The sequence below is a fragment of the Myotis daubentonii genome, chromosome 16, assembly GCF_963259705.1.
Source record: "Myotis daubentonii chromosome 16, mMyoDau2.1, whole genome shotgun sequence".
Classification (NCBI taxonomy): Eukaryota; Metazoa; Chordata; class Mammalia; order Chiroptera; family Vespertilionidae; genus Myotis; species Myotis daubentonii.
The window spans coordinates 22,011,537-22,034,732 of NC_081855.1; the positions used below are offsets into that span (position 1 = coordinate 22,011,537).

The 23,196-nt window shown below is 40.2% G+C and overlaps 1 protein-coding gene across 1 annotated transcript in view; it reads left to right on the forward strand.

Moving 5' to 3' along the window:
* Positions 1 to 23,196, forward strand: part of METTL16 (methyltransferase 16, RNA N6-adenosine) — a 78,337-nt gene that overhangs the window by 17,618 nt on the left and 37,523 nt on the right. Inside the window, exons 3-6 of the mRNA XM_059669151.1 lie at positions 3,298 to 3,497; positions 9,724 to 9,864; positions 12,682 to 12,797; positions 14,971 to 15,113. Of these exons, the coding sequence (XP_059525134.1) occupies positions 3,298 to 3,497; positions 9,724 to 9,864; positions 12,682 to 12,797; positions 14,971 to 15,113 (600 nt within the window). The remainder of the gene's footprint in view (positions 1 to 3,297; positions 3,498 to 9,723; positions 9,865 to 12,681; positions 12,798 to 14,970; positions 15,114 to 23,196) is intronic.

Sequence of the window (23,196 nt, forward strand, 5' to 3'; positions counted from 1 at the left end):
CCTAATGCTGCGACCCTTTAATACAGTTCCTCATGTTGTGGTGACCCCCAATTTCATTGTTACAAATTGAACATAATTAAAGCATAGTGATTAATCACAAAAACAATATGTAATTATATATGTGTTTTCCGATGGTCTTAGGCGACCCCTGTGAAAGGGTCGTTCGACCCCCAAAGGGGTCGCGACCCACAGGTTGAGAACCCCTGCTCTATGCCCTCTTCCATCTCCATTCCCCCTGCCACACACACACACACACACCCTCCCCTCAGGACTTCTTTTTTTTTTTTTTTTTAAGTTTTACTGAATTTAGGGTAAGTCATTGGGTTTTGTTAGAAAATTGATATACTGTTAACTGTATTGGAAAGGATAAGGAGGTGCTTGGATGACCGAGTTTTTTTTTTTCTTATCGTTTGCTCTAGCTAGCTTGGGGAATCTACGTGTAAGAGATTAATCCAGGTAGTTTATTAATATTTTGCAAGTAGGATTTTGGGTTCTTTGGTTAATTTAGGGTTATCAATAATGGTCATTATAATTTTCATTATTTCAGGATCTTTGCTTTTGTATGTTACTATCTAATTGCTTATTTAACTGATGGAGATGTTAATGGTTTTTGGTTTTTTTTTATTCTTAAACTCAGTTGTAGAGAAGAATGAGTTGGTGGAAAACACAATAGAAGGCCATGAGTTTGGCTTTTGGTTCTGTTCAACAACCAAATATTACTACTACTATTATATTCTAATTCAATGAAGTACTCCATCTCTGCTCTGGATCTCATATCTTTCCCTCATCTCAGGAACTTTACACAGCTCAGTATTCCTTCTCTTAAATATTTAATCCCTGTCAACTAACTTCTTCCCTTTGACTTTTTAAAAAATATATATTTTTATTGATTTCAGAGAAGAAGGGAGAGAGAGAGAGATAGAAACATCAATGATGAGAGAATCATTGATCAGCTGCCTCCTGCACACCCCTTATTGGGAATCAAGTCAGCAACCCAGGCATTTTTCCTGACTGGGAATTGAACCATGACTTCCTGGTTCATAGGTCGATGCTCAACCACTGAGCCACACTGGACGGGCCACAATTTTATTTAAATGCCAGTACAAAATAACATTCAGAAGTTGCGGGACAGTAAGTCAATATATGCTGCTCTTAGGTAATATTGTTCATATTTATTTTATAATGTATATAGGTTAAGTTTTTCAATAGGAAAATTCTGAGATTTGACACTTTAGATTTTAAGGCTTTGAACATAGACATTATATTGGTATATACTTACGTATGTTTAGCAATGAAGTTTAGAAGTAGATTAAGCCTCTATTATAGAATAAAGAATGTGAATTTAGCCCAGGTAGCTCAGTTGGTTAGAGTGTCATCCTGAAACACCAAGGTTGTGGGTTCGATCCCAGTCAGAGCACATACAGGAATCAACAATGAATGCATAAATAAATGGAACAAGTCTTTTTTTTCCCTCTCTGTTTCCCTCTCTCTTCTCTCCCCTCTCTTCCCCCCTCCCCTAGAATCAATCAATTAAAAAAAAAAAAAGAATGTGAATTTATTTGAATGCTGTAGTATGATACTCAGATGTGTAAACTTTCCATGTGTAAAAATGGACTCTCATTGCCTGTTGTGTGATTTTTATTTATATGAAGTATCCACAAAAGGCAAATCTATGGAGACAAAGTACATTAGTGGTTGCCTAGATCTGAGGGTAGAAACAAGGAATGACTTGCAAATAGGCATAAGGCTTCTTTTTGGGGCTGGTGGAAGTGTTCTAAAATTGGATTATGGGGATGGTTGCGCAACTTTGTGAATATGCTAAAAACTATTGAATTGTATACTCTAGGTGAATTTTATTGTATGCAAATTGTACCTCAGTAAAGTTGCTAAAAATAGTCAAATTTTAAATTTGATGTAATATTTGTTATATTTAAGTGTCATATTCTATTTTCATTATTAAACATTTTTTCTGCTTTCTACTTTTAAGTTTAATTTTCAAAGAATGTGCTAATGTCAAATCATGTCAATTGATAATAGTAAAAACGGCCAGCATTTCTAAAATAATTAGTATGTACTGGGCATTATGCTAAGTACTTTTCAAGATTATCTCTCAGAAACACTATGATATATGTATCATTATCCCTATTTTACAGTCAAGGAAACATGTGCTCAACTTGTCCTAAGTCACATAGCTAGGTAAGGAGTCAATCAGGCAGGGATTGGAATAGAGACATTTGTCTTTTATCTTTCATGTGTGAAAATGCAATGTCATTGATGGGAATTTATACTGCCATTTGTAAACTGTGTGTTAAACACCCTTGTGTGGATATTCTACACCAAGCATGTCAAACTCAAAGGCTAACACGGGCCAGATAAACAAGGTTTAAGTTTATGTGGGCCGCAAAAAAACAAAAGCTTCAATTTTCATAGAAACGTAGGTTTATTTCGATAGAGACATGCTGAATACAAAGGGCTGAAATAAATGAGTAATTGTTAGCATAAAATAATAGAACCTTTTAATAAAAATTAATATTTTTTTCTTGAACATTAACTTACCAGACACTGAATAACTGCACAAGTTAATAAGCGTAACTCAAATAAACCTATTTTTCTTGTTCTCCGAAAGCGAAATATTTCCTGTTGCGCACACCAAACAAGTAAGTCCAAGACTGAATGACATGGCAATTGGCTGCTAAAATATTCGCTGGTAGAATTAGTGGAGAGAAATGGTGCGCCTGCATGTAAGGCGCGTACGGGAAATGAATGCAACTTGATTATAGTAATCAGTCATTAGCGAATGTTGTAGTTTGTTATTAATAACTAGAGGCCCAATGCATGAAATTCATGCAAGAGTAGGCCTTCCTTCCCCTGGCTGCCTGCACCGGCTTCCCTCCAGCACCCGGGACCCTGGGCTTCCCTCTGGGCCACCAGCAGGCACCCGGGACCCGGGCTTCCCTTGCAGCCCTGGCTTCATCCGGAAGGATGTCCAGTCTAATTATCATATTATGCTTTTATTATTATAGATCATGTATAACCGGATATTGTAAAAATTAAGTTATGAAATTTTTATTAAAACGTTTCTTACATACCGTCATATTGGCTGGGCCATTGAAATATTCGTTGTGGGCCACATGTGGCCCGTGAGCCACGAGTTTGACATGCTTGCTCTATATAGCTATTTATGTGTGATCTATTAGGAAATTCAAGTGAGTGTTCAGTATTGCCTGGCTGCCATAGAGCTTGTACAACATATTGAATCTTACTAATCTGTTTTACTTCTTTTTCTCCACCCCACAGTCTTAATTTTAAAGATCCCGAAGCAGTCAGAGCTCTGACTTGTACTCTCCTAAGGGAAGATTTTGGACTTTCTATTGATATTCCATTGGAGAGACTAATTCCCACAGTTCCCTTGAGACTCAACTATATTCATTGGGTAGAAGATCTGATTGGTCATCATGACTCTGACAAAAGTACTCTCCGAAGAGGAATTGACATAGGTATGTGGTTTCAAATTCTTCTTTTGACTATATGTAAGTCTTATAAAATTTTCAAGGTTGAATTCTTTATAAACTTCTCTTGTATTATGTGAAAGAACCTGACTATGGATATTACTGCTCTCATTTGCTACATGTGGGCTTTTCTGCCATTAATTCCTTTTGAGCACCAAATAGGGAGCAAATGGGTAAGAGAGGCAAAATGAATGAGGCTCTTGTTTTCTTAGCTTTTCAGATTACCATGTTGGTATCTGTGTCTACTGGGTATTATTTTTACTCTGAATTATTTGATATTAGTAACAGAATCTCCATATTGTGATTTTTGTGATAATGGCCAGTTGATAAAAGATTGTGTAGGTCTGAATACTTTCAAGAACCTCTTGGTTATTTGTAGAGTATTTAATCCAGAAATTAAAGATGGGGAAAATCATGAGTCAAAGTAAGATATTCTCTTAATTGCAAATATCTACAATGGAGAAAACTGTTCAATTTGATTCATTTAGGAGAACAAGTGGATATACAAAAGGAAATGAAGCCAAGGTATATTTAGCAATTATAAATGTATTATATGTTTGTAATGGCTAACGTTTTTACGTTTCTCCCATGATGGCATTTAAAAATTTTTTTAATCCTCACCTAGGATATTTTTTCCATTGATTTCTAGAGAGAGTAGAAGGGAGGAAGGAAGAGGGGGAAGAGAGAGAGAAACATCAACGTGAGAGAGACACATCCATTGGTTGTCTCCTGCACACACCCCTACAGGGGCTGGGGAACCTGCAACCCGAGGTACGTGCACTTGACCAGGAATTGAACCCAAGACCCTTTGGCATTTTATATTAAGGAAGAACAGCTCAGCCATTTTAAGTCAACAAACGAGAGTGCATGACCAAAGAGATAATCTTACCTGACAATCACCTATTTTAGTGCTAACTACTCCATGCATGTACTGCTTATCCACAGTGAGAGTAATTCCAAAACTATTTCCCATAAAGAGATTTTCAACTTTTCCTTCTGAATGGCTGATTTCTACAGTGCCATTTAAAAAATAACATACCATGAGTCAAGAGAAAAAGACAGGTTTTTAAGAATCTCTTTTTTAAAAGATAGTTAAACAAAAAAAAGAGATAGTTATATTTTAACTTGGAAAAATAATATATAGAACTTGAATAATTTAAAAAAGAAAAGGAAAGATCTGATTATATTACTAAATATTGTCAGGAACAACTAATACCTGTTTATGCGAACCATTGAAACTTATTTTACTCTTTCTTCTTTTAGTCACTACATGAGGTCCTAGGGCTGATGCTCTAACCATCGAGCCAAAACAACCAGGGTGGTTGTTGTGTTTTTAATTTTTAACTACACATTCACTTACCTGATTGATTAATGTCTTTCTCTACCATTAGCTTGCAAAGTGCAGAGCCTGTTACCTTTTTGTTTACTGTAATAACCAAGGACTAAAAACGGTCTGTTGCTTAGTAGTAGGTATCCAGTTAATAATTCGTTGAATATTGATAAGTGATTCTTTCGACTTTAAAAAATCTGAACACCCCATATAAGCTAAGCCCTATATAAAAATAATGGGGTTTAACAAAAGCTTCTGCCCTTTTATGTTCATGGCTGATGGGTTATAGAAAGCTTAAAAAGCTTGAGAGCCTATTTGGTACTAATTTATTTTAATTATGCCCTAAACCTTCTAAAATAACACTTGGGGATATAGGAGGTTAATGGATTTTAGCTTTTCATAAGGGGCACTGGTGCTGAAATCACATTCATTCTAATTAGGGTTCTATATAAATTCTTCCCCCAGACTCCATCAGTTTGCTCTAATTCCATGATTATACACTTACCATTTTTATTTATTGTTACAAGATTTTTTACCATTTAAGAATGTCATTCAGCTTTCTGAGGGGATTAGGGTTTTAAGAATTGAGAAACTTGATTTTTTTGGCAAAGGACAGGACTTTTACCTTGTTATCCTTGGGCAACTGAAGGAAAGTGGGTTTTTTTTTGTTTTTTTTTTTTTTGTTTTTGCTTTTAAATAAAATTGAAATATGAAGAGGGAGACAGTTGTATGAGAATCAAGAGCTTGGGGATGTATGTGGTCTGATTCCCTGGCAGAGACGAAAGTGCTGCTTGAAATTTCTTATTCTGCATGACTCTCTTACCACAGTGGCTAGAAGGGGTAATAACTGTGGCTTCTGAGAGGAGCTTGAGGACCCTTTACCATCCTTTCCCTCACCACATCACATGTCCCCAAGGAGGTGTTGGTCCAGAAGCATCAGGGCCTGGATGTTATTTGGCAAACATGATAGGAAGTTAGCAATCACTATGACTGTCAAAAGAGCTTAAATGTTCTGGCCATCAGTTTTCGTGTTTTTTTACTAGACTGTTCAAAATACTTAATGAGGAAGCTGTAAGATGAGCCTGGGTTTCCTCTGGGTTAGGAGGAGTTCTAGCCTCCACTCTTCCTGTGCCAGGATATGACCAGAGGAAAACAGGCCTGGCGTGGCTGGTATGGGCTAACTTCTTAGGCCTTTGGGAGAAACACTGGCTTTTTTTTCTCTTTAAGATCTTATTGGCCAAGATTAGTCAGTGGTTGTAAAAAGCAATATTTGAGATTAGTGTATAGTTAGAAGTTCTACATACAAATTTAGGACCAAACCCTGGGTGTCAAAGAATTATCTTTGCCTGGAATATTTGCCTATGAATGTCCCCTTGAAATTTTGGTGGTCAAGCCAGTGATTGATGTGTTTTTTGTTTTTATAAGATGTATTTTTTTAAAATATATTTTTATTGATTTCAGAGAAGAAGGGTGAAGGAGAGAGAGAGAAACATCAATGATGAGAGAGAATCATTGATTGGCTGCCTCCTGCACGTCCCACACAGGGGATCGAGCTTGCAACCCTGACATGTGCCTTGATCGGGAATTGAATCGTGACCTCCTGGTTCATAGGTTGATACTCAACAACTGAGTCATGTCAGCTGGGCGATGTTTTCGATCTGGATCAAATATGTTTCCATGTCTACACATCTAAGATATAAATTTTCTCTTTAAATTTTTTCCCCCTTTTAATTCTGGTTTCCTTCAAGTAACAATTCACAGATATGTGGGGAACTGGGGGAGGGGGTTAACACATTGTTTGCTGGTAGTTTTTATCGTGCGCTAACAGGTGGCACGGGCCATTTTTGCAGTTGAATAGATTGATTACCGTTATATCTGGAAGTACATACATAATTCACCATTGTATGTGTTAGAGACCCAAATTTTGTCCTTTGGAATTCGTATATCTGCATGTTAGCATCCCTTTAGAGCAATAAAAAAGTATAAAAATAAACGTATTTATACGTTACCCGCATTCTACTGCTAGTCTATAAAAAACGTATTAATACGTGTCCCGCGCTCTACTACCAGTCAACATAAAACGTATAAATACGTTTCCCGCATACAATGTGTTAATATAAAATTTCTATGCCCTATGTAATTTTTTCTACTTTTGGGGAATAGGGTATGCATTCATCTATTTTAGTACTGTGGTGATTTAACAATTAGCATTGATTTCTTTTAAGAAAATTAAGATTTGTGTGAGATTTTAAATGCAGAGATTTTATAAAGCAAATTAAATTGTTTTGACAATTTTCAGTTAATCAGTCATGTATTCCTTGATCACCAGCCAATTATACATACTTCATTTTACATACAACAAACATACAAAAAAGAGGTTAGTAAGATTTCTATCCTCTAAGAAATTTGAATCTAATTATGGGATAAGACTAACACATGAAATAACTAGTGGCCCGGTGCACGATTCATGCACATTGAAAGGAAATTAATTAGAAGAAATATTTTAATATCGCTATTTGTCCTTTCTCTATACTACAAGTGTCAAATTCACGATCGACAATGACAGATCGAAACACACACATGCGATTGGCACCAGCAAGAGCTTTATATGTATCCCACATGTGCGAGTCAATGTTTATTTTTAAATTGCCATTGTGCGTCATATGTACTGGCCAGTTGAATGATCGGATGGACGGACGGTTGGTTACTTAGCCTTTTATATTTATAGACTAGAGGCCCGGTGCACAAAAATTTGTGGACTGGGGCGGGGGGGGGTCCCTCAGCCCGCCCTGCGCCCTCTCGCAGTCTGGGACCCCTCGGGAGATAACGACCTGCTGGCTTAGGCCTGCTCCCGGGTGGCAGAGGGCAGGCCTAATCCCTAGGTGCAGCCCCTGGTCGGGCTCAGAGCAGGGCCGATTGGGGAGTTGGGGCGCTGCCCCCTGTCATGCACAGAGCAGGGCGGATCGGGAGGTTGTGATGCCACCCTCAGTCACACTCAGGGTAGGGCTGATTGGGGGGTTGGGGCGCTGCCCCCTGTCACACTCAAGGCAGAGTCGATGGGTAGGTTGGGGCGCTGCCCCCTGTCACGCACAGAGCAGGGCCCATCAGGGGGGTTGGGGCTCCGTACCCTGTCACGCACAGAGCAGGGCCAATCAGGGGGTTGGGGAGCTCCCCCCTGTCACAGAGCAGGGCTAATAAGGGAGTTGGGGCACCGCCCCTTGTCACACACAGAGGAGGGCGGATCAGGGGGTTGGGGCGCCACCCTCTATCACCCACAGAGCAGGGCCCATCAGGGGGGTTGGGGCTCCGTACCCTGTCACACACAGAGCAGGGTCAATCAGGGGTTTGGGGAGCTCCCCCCTGTCACGCACAGAGCAGGGCCAATCAGGGGGTTGGGGAGCTCCCCCCTGTCACTCACAGAGTAGGGCCAATAGGGGAGTTGGCGCACCGCCCCTTGTCACACACAGAGCAGGGCGGATCAGGGGGTTGGGGCGCCACCCTCTATCACCCACAGAGCAGGGCCGATCAGGGGCTTGGGGCGCCGCCACTGTCACAGTCAGGGCAAGGCCGATGGGGAGGTTATGGCTCTACCCCGTCACACACAGAGCAGGGCCCGTGAGGTGGGGGGGTTGGGGTGCCGCACCCTGTCACACACAGAGCAAGGCCGATCAGGGGGTTGGGGTGCTGCACCCTGTCACACACAGAGCCACAGGGCGATCAGGGGGTTGGGGAGCTCCCCCCTATCAGGCATAGAGCAGGGCTGATCAGGGGGTTGGGGCGCCTTCCCATCACGAAAAGAGCAGGGCAGATAGGGAGGTTGTAGCCCCACCCCCTGTCACACACAGAGCTGCAGGGCGATCACGGGGTTTGGGCGCTGCCACCTGTCACACTGATCCCGGTGCCAGGAGGCCTCGCGGCTCCACTGATCCCGGTGCTGGGAAGCATATTACCCTTTTACTATATAGAATAGAGGCCTGGTGCATGGGTGGGGGCTGGCTGGTTTGCCCTGAAGGGTGTTCTGGATCAGGGTGGGGGTCCCCACTGGGGTGCCTGGCCAGCCTGGGTGAGGGGATGATGGCTGTTTGCACCTGGTCACACACCCTTCAGGGTGGGGGTTCCCACTGGGGTGTCTGGCCAGCCTGGGTGAGGGGATGATGGCTGTTTGCAGCTGGTCACACACCCTTCAGGGTGGGGGTCCCCACTGGGGTACCTGGCCAGCCTGGATGAGGGGATGATGGCTGTTTGCAGCTGGTCACACACCCTTCAGGGTGGGGGTCCCCACTAGGGTGCCTGGCCAGCCTGGGTGAGGGGCTGAGTGCTGTTTTCAGGCTGGTGGGTGACGGAAGCTCCCAACTGCTTTTTTCCTTTTTTTTTTATTTTATTCTGGGCCAGCTTTAGCTCTGAAGCTCCAGCTCTGAGGCCTCAGCTGCTGAAAACAGGTATCTGGTCTGTTTTGGTTCTATAATCGAAACTCTGTACCAACTCCAGCTCTGAGATCCTGGCTGGCTGAAAGCTGGTTTCTGGGGTTTTGTTTAGCCTCTATATTTGTTACTATGTTTCTTAAACTGCAAGCTCAGAGGCTGGCAAGGCCGGCGGGGAACGTTGGTTTCCTCCGTCACTGAAGCAAGCAAGCCTCATGTTCAGTTTAAGCTGCCTGGCTGCCGGCCGCAATCTTGGCTGGCAGTTAATTTGTATATCTCGCTGATTAGCCAATGGGAAGGGTAGCGGTCGTACGCCAATTACCATGTTTCTCTTTTATTAGATAGGAGGACTAGAGAACCCAGAAGCCACTGTCAAGGCTATAAGAATTCTAAGAATGGTGTTTTTGCTTATTATTCTCTCCCTAAGGTATATGCAATGTGTTTTGAATTTTTATTTTATTAGGTACTGGAGCATCCTGCATCTATCCTTTACTTGGAAGTACCCTAAATGGCTGGTATTTTCTTGCAACAGAAGTAGATGATATGTGCTTCAACTATGCAAAGAAAAATGTGGAACAGAATAACTTATCTGATCTTATAAAAGGTTAGCTCTACAGAATAAATATTCCTTTTAAGCTTTATTTTATTAACCTGTTTTTCTAATTTAACACATCTCAGTCTTTTGCTTTAATATACAAACTTTGGTAATTTAAAAAATCTGGTACATTGTAATTGAATTTACTGTTTTGTTATCAGAATTAATTCAGAAAGAGGTATAATAAATACAATCAAGCCTCATAATCTGGATTCTGTATTTGTGAATTTCCTACTTGCTAAAATTTGCCTACATGGGGTTATTTTTAACTCCAAAATCAATACTTGTGGTTTGGTGGTTATCCATAGACATGTGCAGAGCAGCAAAAAATTTGGGTCACCCAACATGCATGTTCCCAGCTGAAGTTGAACAAGGTGATGCTCTGAGTTTCAGCTCTCAGACTGTAAACAAGTGTCCTTTTCATGGTCTGTTCAGTGCCATTTTCTTTGCACTTTTGTGCTTTTTCTTGGTGATTTTATTGTTTAAAATGGCCCTAAACATAGTGCTGAAGTCAGTGGTTCTCAGCCTTCTGGCCCTTTAAATACAGTTCCTCATGTTGTGATCCAACCATAAAATTACTTTCGTTGCTACTTTGTAACTGTAATGTTGCTACTGTTATGAATCGTAATGTAAATATCTGATATGTAGGATGGTCTTAGGCGTCCCCTGTGAAAGGGTTGTTGACCGCCAAAGGGGTCGCGACCCACAGGTTGAGAACCGCTGGCTCAAGTGCTATCTAGTGTTCCTGAGTGCAAGAAGGCTGTGATATGCCTTGCAGAGAAAATACGTGTATTAGATAAGCTTCGTTCAGACATGAGTTATAGTGCTATTGACCATGAGTTCAGTGTTAATGAATCAACAATATATATTAAATAAAGTACCTTTAAACAGAAACATAAAATAGGATATGTATTGATTGGTTGATGAAAATGTTGGACCTAACCTACCCTGTATTTCTCCCCAGAGCCAATAGTTCAGTATTCACTAATTCAGTGGTTATGATGACTTTTTATTTTTATTTTTTTAAAAAAATATATATTTTATTGATTTTTTACAGAGAGGAAGGGAGAGAGATAGTTAGAAACGTCGATGAGAGAGAAACATTGATCAGCTGCCTCCTGCACATCTCCTACTGGGGATGTGCCCGCAACCCAGGTACATGCCCTTGACCGGAATCAAACCTGGGACCTTTCAGTCCGCAAGCCGACGCTCTATCCACTGAGCCAAACCAGTTTTGGTGGTTATGATGACTTTATAGAGCATAAATATATGTTCAGATACTGCAAATAATAGAATCAATTGTATATGAAGTAACCTGGTAACCAAGATTTTATTTATTTTTAAAAAATATTTTTATTGATTTTAGAGAAGAATGGAGAGGGAGAGAGAGAAACATCAATGATGAGAATCATTGACTGGCTGCCTCCTGCATGCCCCCTACTGGGGACCAACTTCAAAACCTGGCCTGTGCCATGACCGGGAATAGAACTGTGACTCTGGTTCATAGGTCAATGCTCAAACATTGAGCCACACCAGCCGGGTGTTTTTTATTTTGTTTTATTTTTTTATTTTATTTGTTTTAAATATATTTTATTGATTTTTTTACAGAGAGGAAGGGAGAGAGATAGAGAGTTAGAAACATTGATCAGCTGCCTCCTGCACTCCCTACTGGGGTTGTGCCCGCAACCAAGGTACATGCCCTTGACCGGAATCGAACCTGGGACCCTTGAGTCCGCAGGCGGACGCTCTATCCACTGAGCCAAACTGGTTAGGGCTATTTTGTTTTATTTTTATTAATCACCAAGATTTTAAAAGTAAGAAAACCCCACTGTTGATTAAATTACACCATCTTTTTTTAATTTCAGTACATGGAACTCTGTTACAAATAGTTGAATTCCCTTAATAATCCATTACTTTTTACGTTTGTGCTTATCCTATATAATAAAAGCATAATATGCAAATTGACCAAACCACGAATGACCATTTGGCGGGGGAGCCGGGCCGGCTAGCAGGTGGCGCCAGGCCAGCCAAGGCATGTGCCAGTGGGCAGAGGGAGAGGACCATGATGGGGAGAGGCGGCAGTGACCAGCGGCAGCAGAGAGGGGTTGAGGGAGGGGGCGGGGCTGATTGGCTGCCCGGTTGCCTCCTGCAGAGGGAGGATGATGGGGGTGGCGCTGTACCCTGATCACCTGCCTAGTCGCCTCCTGCAGAGGGAGGCCAGCAGTGGTGGATTGATGGGGGCAGCACCATCACCTGATCGCCTACCCCTGATCACCTGCCTGGTTGCCTCCCACAGAGGGAGGCTGGCAGCGGCAGCAGTGGGCCTAAGTCATCAATAGGACATCCCCTGAGGGCTCCTGGACTGTGAGAGGGCACAGGCCAGGCTGAGGGACCTCCCCCATCTGCCCCCCACCCCAGTACACAAATTTTTGTGCACCGGGCCTCTAGTTTTATATATAAAGGGCTGGTGTTTATTTGTGTTCTTGATTTATTTAAGAGACTCCCATAAAGAGATTCCACAAAGTCAACTTATTATTGTAAGGGGAGATACTGAAGCCTGTATTACTGGCTTCTCCTAGAGCAAATAATTCAGGAGATGGAACAAGGACAAAGCCATATTTTTATGACCGAGCCTCAGAAGTGACATCCTGTCTGTCACTTCATCATATTCTATTCAATAAAAACGAGTCAGTGAGTGCAACGTATACTTGAGGAGAGAGAAATCAAACTCCACCTTTTGAAGGGACTATTGTCACAGAATTTGTGGACATATTTGAAAACTACTACAGCATTAATATTGGTTAACAGTCCTATTTTTTTCCCTAGTTGTAAAAGTACCACAGAAGACACTTCTGATGGATGCTCTTAAAGAAGAATCTGAGATAATCTATGACTTTTGCATGTGCAATCCTCCCTTTTTTGCCAATCAGTTGGAAGCCAAGGTAAAATATCCTCTCCTTTAAAGTAATTGAATATTTATCCAAGTTTACCGTGCTTGCAAAAATAAGAGCAAAGAACAGCTTTTGTTTTGGAAGCTGTATCTGGATGCTTTTGTAATCAAGCACCTGAAAACCCAATTCAGATTGACTTTTAACAAGAAAGAAAATTTATTGGCTTATATATCTGAGAAATCCAGCAGTAGTGTCGACTTTAGGAATAATTTGATCAAGGGGATCATAATAGTATCAAAGCTAAGGCTCAGTTTTTCCAGGTTTCTCTTGGCTCTGACCTCGCCCTTGGTTGTTTTTGTTCTTAGTCTGCTTTACTTGTGGCAGAGTAATATTTGCGGAGGGGGAGAGAGTGGGGAGAGAGCTCTTTTCTTCCCCAGACCATTACACTTTTGGGTTTCTTCTGATTGGACCAATTTAGGTCACAATATAGTCCTGCATTGGGTTTATTGCCTTCAGGAGGAGCTTAACTGTTTTTACTGCCACCTATCATTTGATAGTAAACAAATATCCAATTTAATCTTTCTGACTTCAAATGAAAAATATATTTGCTTATGAATATGGAAAGATACATTGAATTAAAAACAAAGAACCTAATAAAAACAGTACTATAAAATACGTATTTAACCTATTTTCTTTCATCTAGTATTTATTTTTGTATTATTTAATTATTGTGTTATTTTTCCATATGAACAACTGTAAACCTCCTTTTGCCTCACTTAACACTTGTTATTATTTATCTTAATTATGGCCATCCTAGTGGGTATTAAGTGGTATCTCATTTTTATTTTGCTGTGCATTTCTCTGATAGCTAATGATATTGAGAATTTTTTCATGTGCTTATTGGCCGTTTGTGTATCTCCTTTGGAGAAATAACTATTCAGATCCTTTGCCCATTAATAAATTGGGTTATTTTTTTATTATTGTGAGAATTCTTTGTGTATTCTAGATACAAGTCTCTTATTAGATATATTATTTCAAAAATATCCTTCCATTCTGTGGCTTGTCTTTCTTTTTAAGTATATTTTTATTGATTTCTGAAAGGAAGGGAGAGGGAGAGAGAGATAGAAACATCAATGATGTGAGAGAATCATTGATTGGCTGCCTCCTGCACGCCCCCTACTGGGGATTGAGCCTGCAACCTGGTCATGTACCCTTTACTGGAATTGAACCCAGGACCCTTCAGTCTGCAGACCAACGCTCTATCAACAGAGCCAAACTGGCTAGGGCCTTTTTTACTTTCTTTTTTTGTTTCCTTTATTTTTATTATTTTTTCCTTTTTTTTTATTGTTTAAAGTATTACACATATTAGTACATATATCTCCTTTTCCCCCCCCCCATTGACCTTCCCCCAGGCTCCTCTACCCCCTGTCGCCTCCCCTCATCTCCCGCCCCCCCCCCCCCCGCCCCAGTGTCTTGTGTCCATTGGTTGTGCTTATATGCATGCATACAAGTCCTTCGGTTGATCTCTTCCCCCCCCCCCCCCCCCCTCCACAACACTCCCCAGCCTTCCTGCTGTAATTTGACAGTCTGTTCGATGCTTTCCTTTTTTACTTTCTTGATGGTGTCCTTTGCAGATCAGAAGTTTTTAATGTTTAGGCAGTCCAGTTTATCTATTTTGTTGTTTTTGTTGTTGCTTGTGCTTTTGAAACCATTTAAGAAACCATTGCTTAAGCTAAGATCATGAAGATGTATTGTTATGTTTTCTTCTAAGAGTTTTAGCTTTTATATTAGACCTTAGATCCATTTGAGTTATTTTTTTTAATATGGTCTGAGGTGTAGGAGTGAATTAAATTTAAAAAGTAAAATCACGAAAGTACTAGAAGAAAACAAATATTTATCTAATCTTTGGTTGGAATATTTGCTGTACTGATATCAAGACAGAAAACATAAAGAAAAAGTGACAGAATGAGTACATAAAAAGGTAAAATTTTTGTATGTCTAATCACAAAGATGGAAGGTAAAAGATTCTAGGAAGGAATATTTGCATGAATGCAGTTTTTAAAATGTAGTATTGGAATGATTATATGATTTTTAAATCCAAAAGCTAACATGACATTTGGAAACTAGAATTTTGCCTAAGCATTCTTACTTAGAACTAGATTACAGTCAAAGATTTGGTCTTAAGGTGTAAAATTTTTTACCAGGGTTTTTTGTTGTTGTTCAGGGAGTAAACTCTCGAAATTCTCGAAGACCTCCACCTAGTTCGGTAAATACAGGAGGTATCACAGAGATCATGGCAGAAGGAGGCGAATTAGAGTTTGTTAAAAGGATCATCCATGACAGTTTACAACTTAAAAAAAGATTGCGGTAAGTTGGTTATTACAATATGGGAATATTTTCCTCCTGTGTAATTCCAAAGGAAACCATGTCACTTAGAGTAAATGTAATCACAGTTTTCTAAAGAACAAACAAAAATTGAAAAGGTAGCACATCTAACAGTATGCAGAGACCATGTTTCTAAGAATGCTCTCATGCCTTTAATTGATTTGTGTTTCCTGTAGTCATCTATACTACATGGATAGAAAGGAAGAAAATACCATATGATTGCATTGCTTTTATTTCGATACTGTGATGGAATAAAACAGATTCAAATATGGCTTTTGATTAGAAAACAGATGGGTTCAAATCTGCCCCATGAACCAGATAAATTTGTTGCTTAGTCCTTGAAGCAATTATATTCTTGGAATCAAGTCTCCCAAACAATGACAGATGTGAGTATATTGAGCTATCAAGAACTTAATGAAGGGAAACTGAGATGACTAACCAGTTCCAGAGGAGAGTTAAGGCTATTCCTTTTTAAAAGCTAATTATTTAGGGCAACACACCTGTTATTAAACAGCATAAGGTACTCAAAAAGAGCTATTTGTCTCACCTGAATTCTCACCCTGCTAAGTGTTGTTGAAATGATGGATAACGCAGTAGTTCAAAACTAAAAGGTTTTCAACCCTAGAATTTAGCTTTGGGACATAGAGAAGTGTTTTGGTTTTTTTTAAATTGTGGTAAAATGTACATAACAAAATTTAACATCTTAACCATTTTAAAAGTGTACAGTTCAGTAGTGTTAAGTACATTCATATTGTTGTGCAACTAATCTCCAGAACTCTTTCTTCTTGGAAAAGTAAAACTCTGTACACAAACAACAACTTCCCATTTCTCTCTCTTCCCAGCCTCTGGAAACCAGCATTCTACTTTTGATCTCTATGGATTTGACTATTCTAGGTACCTTATATAAATAGAATCAGATAGTTTTTGTCCTTTTATGACTGGCTTCTTTCACTTAGCATCATGTCCTCAGTGTCCATCCATGTTATAGAGTGTGTCAGAATTTCCTTTTTTTAAAAAAAATATATTTTTACTGATTTCAGAGAGGAAGGGAGAGAAAGATAGAAACATCAATGGGAGAGAGAATCATTGATTGGCTGCTTCCTGCATGCCCCACACTGGAGATCGAGCCCGCAACCCAGGCGTGTGCCCTGACCAGGAATTGAGCTGTGAATTCCTGGTTGATAGGTCGGTGCTCAACCATTGAGGCACACTGGCTGGATTTTTTTTTTTTTTTTTTTTTTTTAGAATTTCTTTTTTAAGGCTGAATAATATCCCATTGTATGTATATACTATTTTTTTTATTCCAGTCATCTGTTGATGGGCAGTTGGGTTGCTTTGGCTATTCTGGATAATGTTATTATGAACAGGGTGTTCAAGTATCTCTTAATTCTCTGCTTTCACTTCCTTTGGGTATATTCCCAGAAGTGGAATTGCTGGATAGGGAAAACATTTTTTCTTTTTACTTTTTAGGATTTATAGGTATTTAAAGTGGCTTATTTTAGTAGAAGGCCAATTTCATTTCTTTTTTAAAAATAGATTTTTATTGATTTCAGAGAGAAAGGAAGAAGGAGAGAGAAATAGAAACATCAGTAAGGAGAGAGAATCATTGATTGGCTGTCTTCCTGCATTCCCTACACTGGGGATGGAGCCTGAAATCCGGGCATGTGTCCTGACTGGGAATTGAACTGTGACCTCCTGGTTCATAGGTTCAGCCACTGAGACACGTCTGCCGAGCTAAAAGGCCAGTTTCAAAATCAGATATCCTGATTTGTTAAATGTGAGTTTATTTAAATATCTATGAAAAGCAACTGGATTATTGGATGGTCTGTTATAGAAATGTATACATTATTAAAGCCAAAAGTTAATAAATTGTTTTTTTAAATTGATTTATTAAAAGATCCATGAGTGTATGTAGAAAAAAGAGACTTAAGTAATATTGAGCATTGGGAAGAGTCTGAGTAAGTAAAATAGACTTAAAGAAAGGTAGCAGAGTCTGAAACTCATGAAAAGAGGTAAGCAGGGCCATGTGGCCATTTCAGTATTTGTTATCTTTAGAGGGGACTGGTGCTAACCAGGAAAATGGGGAAGGTTATTTTCAGGAGGCTTTTAACCAGTCTATTATTATTATTCCCAAAGTCTCATTTGACCTACAAAAATACATTATAAAGGAACACCATTCTTAGGGAGAGAAATTGGTCAGTATGTTTCAAGTCTGCCTGTACCTGGCTCTGGTAGCCCCCAAATTGAATGAAAGGTATACATTTGCTAGGAAGGGTAACTTGCTAGAGCTTGTCATGTCTCTAGAGAGTTGACTATTTTGAGGTTGGTGTCACCTTTTCTGGTTATGCTTTATTAAAAACGGGGTTCACGCCCTGACTGGTTTGGCTCAGTGGGTAGAGCGTCGGCCTGCAGAATGTTAGTTGGTGAATCTGGGTGAAGAATATACTGGAATCATTTGTACTAATCTTGCAACTCCTGTACATTTGAAATTATTTTAAAATACTTTTTCTTTTCCTTTTTTTAAAGAGATTGACCTTCAGTAGGGGACATGCAAGAGGCAGCTGAACAATGTTTCTCTCTCACTGATGTTTCTATCTCCCTTCCTTCCTCTCTCTCTAAAGTCAATAAAAACAATAGCAGCATTATTTATAATAACTAAGATCTGAAAATAGCCCAAATGCCCATCAATTGATGAATGGATTAAAAAATGTACATTTACACTATGGAATACTATGCAGCTGTAAAAAGGAAAGATCTCTTAACCTTTGAGACAGCATGGAGGGACCTGGAGAGTATTATGCTAAGTGAAATAAGTCAGTTAGAGAAAGACAAGTATATGATCTCATTTATCTTTGGAATCTAGTGAACAGAATAAACTGATGAACAACAAATATCCAGAGACATTGAAGTATGCAATAGACATGTGTATTTCAGAGGGAGGGGGGTGGGGTGGGCAGGAAGAGATTAACCAGTGAACTTATATGCATATATTCATAGCTCACGGATGAACAGACAATAGTTGAGGAAGGCCTGGAGAGGGGGAGGGAGTGGGGTGGAGGTAGTCAATGGGGGAGAAAGGGGAACATTTATAATACTTTCAACAATAAAGATAAAATTTTAAAGTAATTTTTAAAAAAATACATTTTTATTGATTTGAGAGAGAATGAGAGGAAGGGAGAAGGGAGAGAGAGAAACATTGATGAGAGGGAAACATCTATCAGCTGCCTCCTACACACACCCTACTGGGGATTGAGCCCACAACCCCGGCATGTGCCCTGACCAGGTATGGCACCTGCGACGCCTTGGTGCACAGGACCATGCTCAACTAACTGAATGAACCACACTGGCCAGGGCTCAGAATACTTTTTTTGAAACCTGCTGTTTCAGAGGAATTGCTAAATTCTATAAAGAGTAGAATGCTACTTTCATCATTAAAATAGTATAATGGGGTCAAAGTCTCTTGGGTAACTAGATCTTTCCTTTTGTTCATTTTTTTTTCTACTTGCATTTTGATTAGTTGTCACAGGATGCCTGTTGAGAGTAGCTAGGATCTATTAGAATTTTTAATACACCCAGTTACCTCTGCTTTTTCTATAATTCTTAACTGTTGCACAAAACAGTTAAGTGTATTGATGAGAGTAAATCTTAAAATATTTGTAATGTAGTATTCACCTTACACCAAGGATTTACTTAAATTTTGGTGCTTTTTTTTAAGCATGGTTATACAACCTGTTTTTTTAAATTTATTTTAAAAATATATCTATTGATTTCAGAGAGGAAGGGAGAGGTAGAGAGAGACAGAAACATCACTGAGAGACAATCATTGATCAGCTGCCTCCTGTAGACCCCACACTGGGGATCAAGCCCACAACCAGGGCATGTGCCCCGATCGGAAATCAAACCGTAACTTCTTAGCTCATAGGTCCACGCTCAACCACTGAGCCACGCTGGCCAGCCGGGCATTATTGGCTTTTCTTCATCTCCTGAGGAAATTTATAGTATCTTTGTCCTCTGTTTTAGCCTGTTTCTTGGCTTCTGGTGACTGTGATCTAATCTGTTAAGGAATGTTAATTTAAAAAGAAAGGTGTTAATTAACCTATTTTATACATTACTTTGTGAGTACTAATTGCTCTTAATTTATTTTTCTTCATCTTGTTCCTGACATACCAAAGGCTTTTAAATTCATTTTTATTCTCCATTTATACACTGTCTTAAAGGGAGCATATTCTTTTTTGTCCAAACATTTTAAAACCACCAAATGAAATTGATTATGCTCTAGGTAAATTTACCCAGGTTTTATGTTTAAAATAGTTTAGATAGAACAATTATTTCTTTGTATTTTCAAAGGGAAAAGGATTGATGAAACAAAAATAGAGGCAGTCACCTGTTGTTGAACCCACAAACAATGAAAACAAAATATTGGTTAATACTATACACTCTATTTCTAAAGCAATATAATAATATATCTCCTTAATCTGTAATTTCTCTTTTAAAATAATGTGGTCCTGACCTGTGTTGCTCAGTGGTTAGAGGGTTGGCCATTGCACCAGAGCAGAGGTCCTCAAACTATGGCCCACGGGCCACATGTTTTCTTTCTTAGCTTTTTATTTCTTCTTTTTACACCAATCCCTTTAGCATTTCTTGCATTGCTGGCTTGGTGGTGATAAACTCCCTTAGTCTTTTTTTGTCTGTGAAGCTTCTTATTTCCCCTTCAGTTTTGAATGATAGCCTTGCTGGATAGAGTATTCTTGGATTCAGTCCTTTGCTTTGCATCACTTTGTAAATTTCCGTCCATTCTTTTCTGGCCTGATGTGTTTCTGTTGAGAAATCATTTGATAATCTAATGGGAAATCCCTTGTATGTAACTTTCCGTCTCTCTCTTGCAGCCTTTAAGATTCTCTCTTTGTCTTGAACATTTGCCATGGTAATTATGATGTGTCTTGGTGTGGGTCTTTTCGGGTTCACCTTGTTTGGGAGTCTCTGTGCTTGTGTGACTTTTTTCTTCCCCACGTCAGGGAAGTTTTCTTATATTATTCCTTCGAGTAGGTTTTCTGATCCTTGTTCCTCTTTCTGTTGTTATGGCACCCCTATTATTCATATGTTGTTTCGTTTCATGTTGTCCCAAAGCTCCCTTAGGCTCTCCTCCTGTCTTTTAATTTTTTTCTCCAATTGCAGTTCAGTTTGGGTGTGTTTTGCTTCCTCGTCTTCCAGTTCACTAATTCGGTCCTCCACTTCTAGTCTACTGTTGAAACTTTCAATGGTGTTTTTTATTGCAGCTATATCGCTCTTCATTTCTTCTTGGGTCTTACATAAGTTATTGATTTTTTCATCTGTTTCTTCTTGCTTCTTGCATAAGCTGTTGATTTTTTCCTCCATCCGGTTTATGCACTCTAGGACCCTTAATCGGAATTCTTTTTCTGTCATGTTGCATGCCTCTGTATCACTTAGTTGCTTTTCTGGCGAGGCCTCCTTTTCTTTCCTTTGGGGGTTTCTTTGTCTACTCATGTTTGATCTCACCGACATATCCAGATGTTTAGTAGTTCAGTGGCTGCTCCCTGGGTGGCAGTGGCTCCTCAGGCTGTGGTTGCTCCTCGGGCAGTTGTGGTAGCAGCTGCTCCTCAGTTGGCAACAGCTCCTCTGGTGGGTGCTGTTCACAGCTGTGGTGGCTCTTCTGGCTGGTGGGGGAGGCTTCACGTACAGCTGCTGTTCCTCAGACAGAGGGTGTGGTGATCAGGAGGCTGCTGTTGCTTGGATCTGCTGCGTTGATTTAAAGGCACAAAATACAACACAACACGGCACAATGTACCAGGCACTGAACACAAATGTATTCACGATATTAATTACCCCAAATAAAGGTGACCACCCGACTACCTGAGCTAAGAGAATTAGGGGATAAGGAAGAAAGAAGAGAAAAAGATAAAAAAGAAAAAAGGGAAGAAAAAGGAGTGCAAAAATGAAATTGGGAAAAAGGAGGAAAAAAAAGTAAGAGCAAAAAGAGAGAATGAAGTAGAACAGGGAAAGAGACTATTTCTATGAGGAGAAAGCTCCGATAGAACTGCCACTAATCTCAACAAATTCCAGCAACAGATCCCTGGAGATGAATGCAAACTACAAACAACCAATAATATCAAGCGAGGCAAGGAAACACAGAAGCACAAAAATTACCTGGGGGGTGGGGGAGTGGGGCCAGCAGAAAAATAAAAAGAAAAGGCAAAACAACCTCACAAACAATCCTAAGAACAAAACCAATATACTCAACAATCAAGCAAACAACAACAAAACACTAGAAAGAGAAAAGAAAAAAAAATTTGGATAGTGAAGAAAGATAAGGGAGAGGCGTATAAGAATTTAGAGCAGGGGATTGGAAATAGGATATATAAGTAGGGTGACGTTTTGACAGGGGGTAAAAAGAAGGAATAGGGAAAATCTAAAGCAGGAATAGGGTAAGAGAAACAGGACAACAAAAGGGGAAAAGTGAGGGAGAGGGTTTTAGCAAAGAGGTAAAATTGAGGTAGAGAAAAATGATGCTAAAGGAATGATGAAAATAGAATGTAGAACACTAATCCCAAAATAAAATAAAGAGAAAATAAAATGACACTTTAAAAAATGGTAAAATGGTAGCAGTAATAATACTGGTTAAAAATAAAAATGTAATAATTAAAAAGGTAAAATCAGGTGATGGAAAAAAAGAAAAAAAATGGTTTCTTAGTTAAAAGGTGAAAAAAGAATTAAAAAAATAAATAAAATTTTGCAGTAGTGAAGGTCCTTCGGTTCTTCTACTCTTCAGTCTGGCATGCCTTAGTCCTGCCAGGTATTCAAGAGAATGTTGAATTTCCCTGCGATACACTGTTCCTCCGTGTTGTAAACCACAGTCCTGATTTTAAAGCAGGCCGTATTTTTTCCCCAGACTGTCTTAATTTGTGTTTACCTAAGAGTCAGTTTGTGGCTCAGCCTCTGGGTGGCAGTGTTTCTGGATTGACCTCCGAGGCTATACAGCCTCTCTATCCAGTAGTTAGGGTCTATTTTCTCTATTGCACTTAAACTGGTTTGGGGAAGTCCACTGCCCAGAGCTGCTTCTTTAATCGTTACCCTGCTCTGTGTTGTTGCTGGGACTGAAAGTCCCTGTATAGGCCAGACCCTGTTAACTCTCAGGGACTAATCAGATTATTTTAATCCTTCATCTAGTTCAGGGTGGAATCTGGGTGTGGCTGTGCTCCTTGCCTGGGGGCTGGAGGGAGGAATCCTAACCTCCGGAGAAAATGGCTGCCCTAGTCCTGGGTTCAGGGGTGACTCAGCACTCAATTTGCTGCCACCTCTCCTGGCCCCCCTTCTCTCCTCAGCCTCTCCCCAGATTCCACTCGTCTGCACCTTCTCCCTCTCTTCAGCACAGGTGAGTGTCTGTATCCGAAATGTCCTATGAACAGGGTTCAGTGAAAACAAACTAATAAATGCTGGCTGCAGAAATGGGGAAGGCTGAGTTTCTGTAAGCTCCTCTCTTACCGGCACTGCATGGTCTGGTCAGCGCCTCCGGCTGCCCCCTTTAGGCTCAGTCCTCCGAAATTACGGAATCCAGATCTCAAATCCCCCAGCACCAACAGTCCCGCAGCTCTCCTTTCCCCAGTCAGGGGCTGTGCCTGTCCCAAGAGATGCGGCTGTGTGCCACGCGGTCTCCCTCTGACCCTCTGGGCTCAGAGGTCTGGCAAACTTGCCTGCCCAGATCCCTAGTATTTTACATTTCCAGGGGAGCTCTGCCCTTCCCGGCTGTAAACTGTCTCACCAGCTGAGTAATTTCGCCAATTCAGAGTGGGTGTTATTTGTTTCAGCTGCTTACTCCATTTGCTCCGCGACAAGACCTGGGGCGTGTCTGCCTATACCACCGCCATCTTGAATCTCCTCCTCATTTTGTTTCTTTAAAAGAATGTTGGACTACCCTGGCTGGGTGGCTCAGTTATTGGAGTGTCCTCCTGTACACCAGAAGGCTGGGGGTTTGATTCCCAGTCTGGGCACGTACATTGATCGGTTGCCTCCTGCACGCCACCCCTGGGGATTGAGCTTACAACCTGGG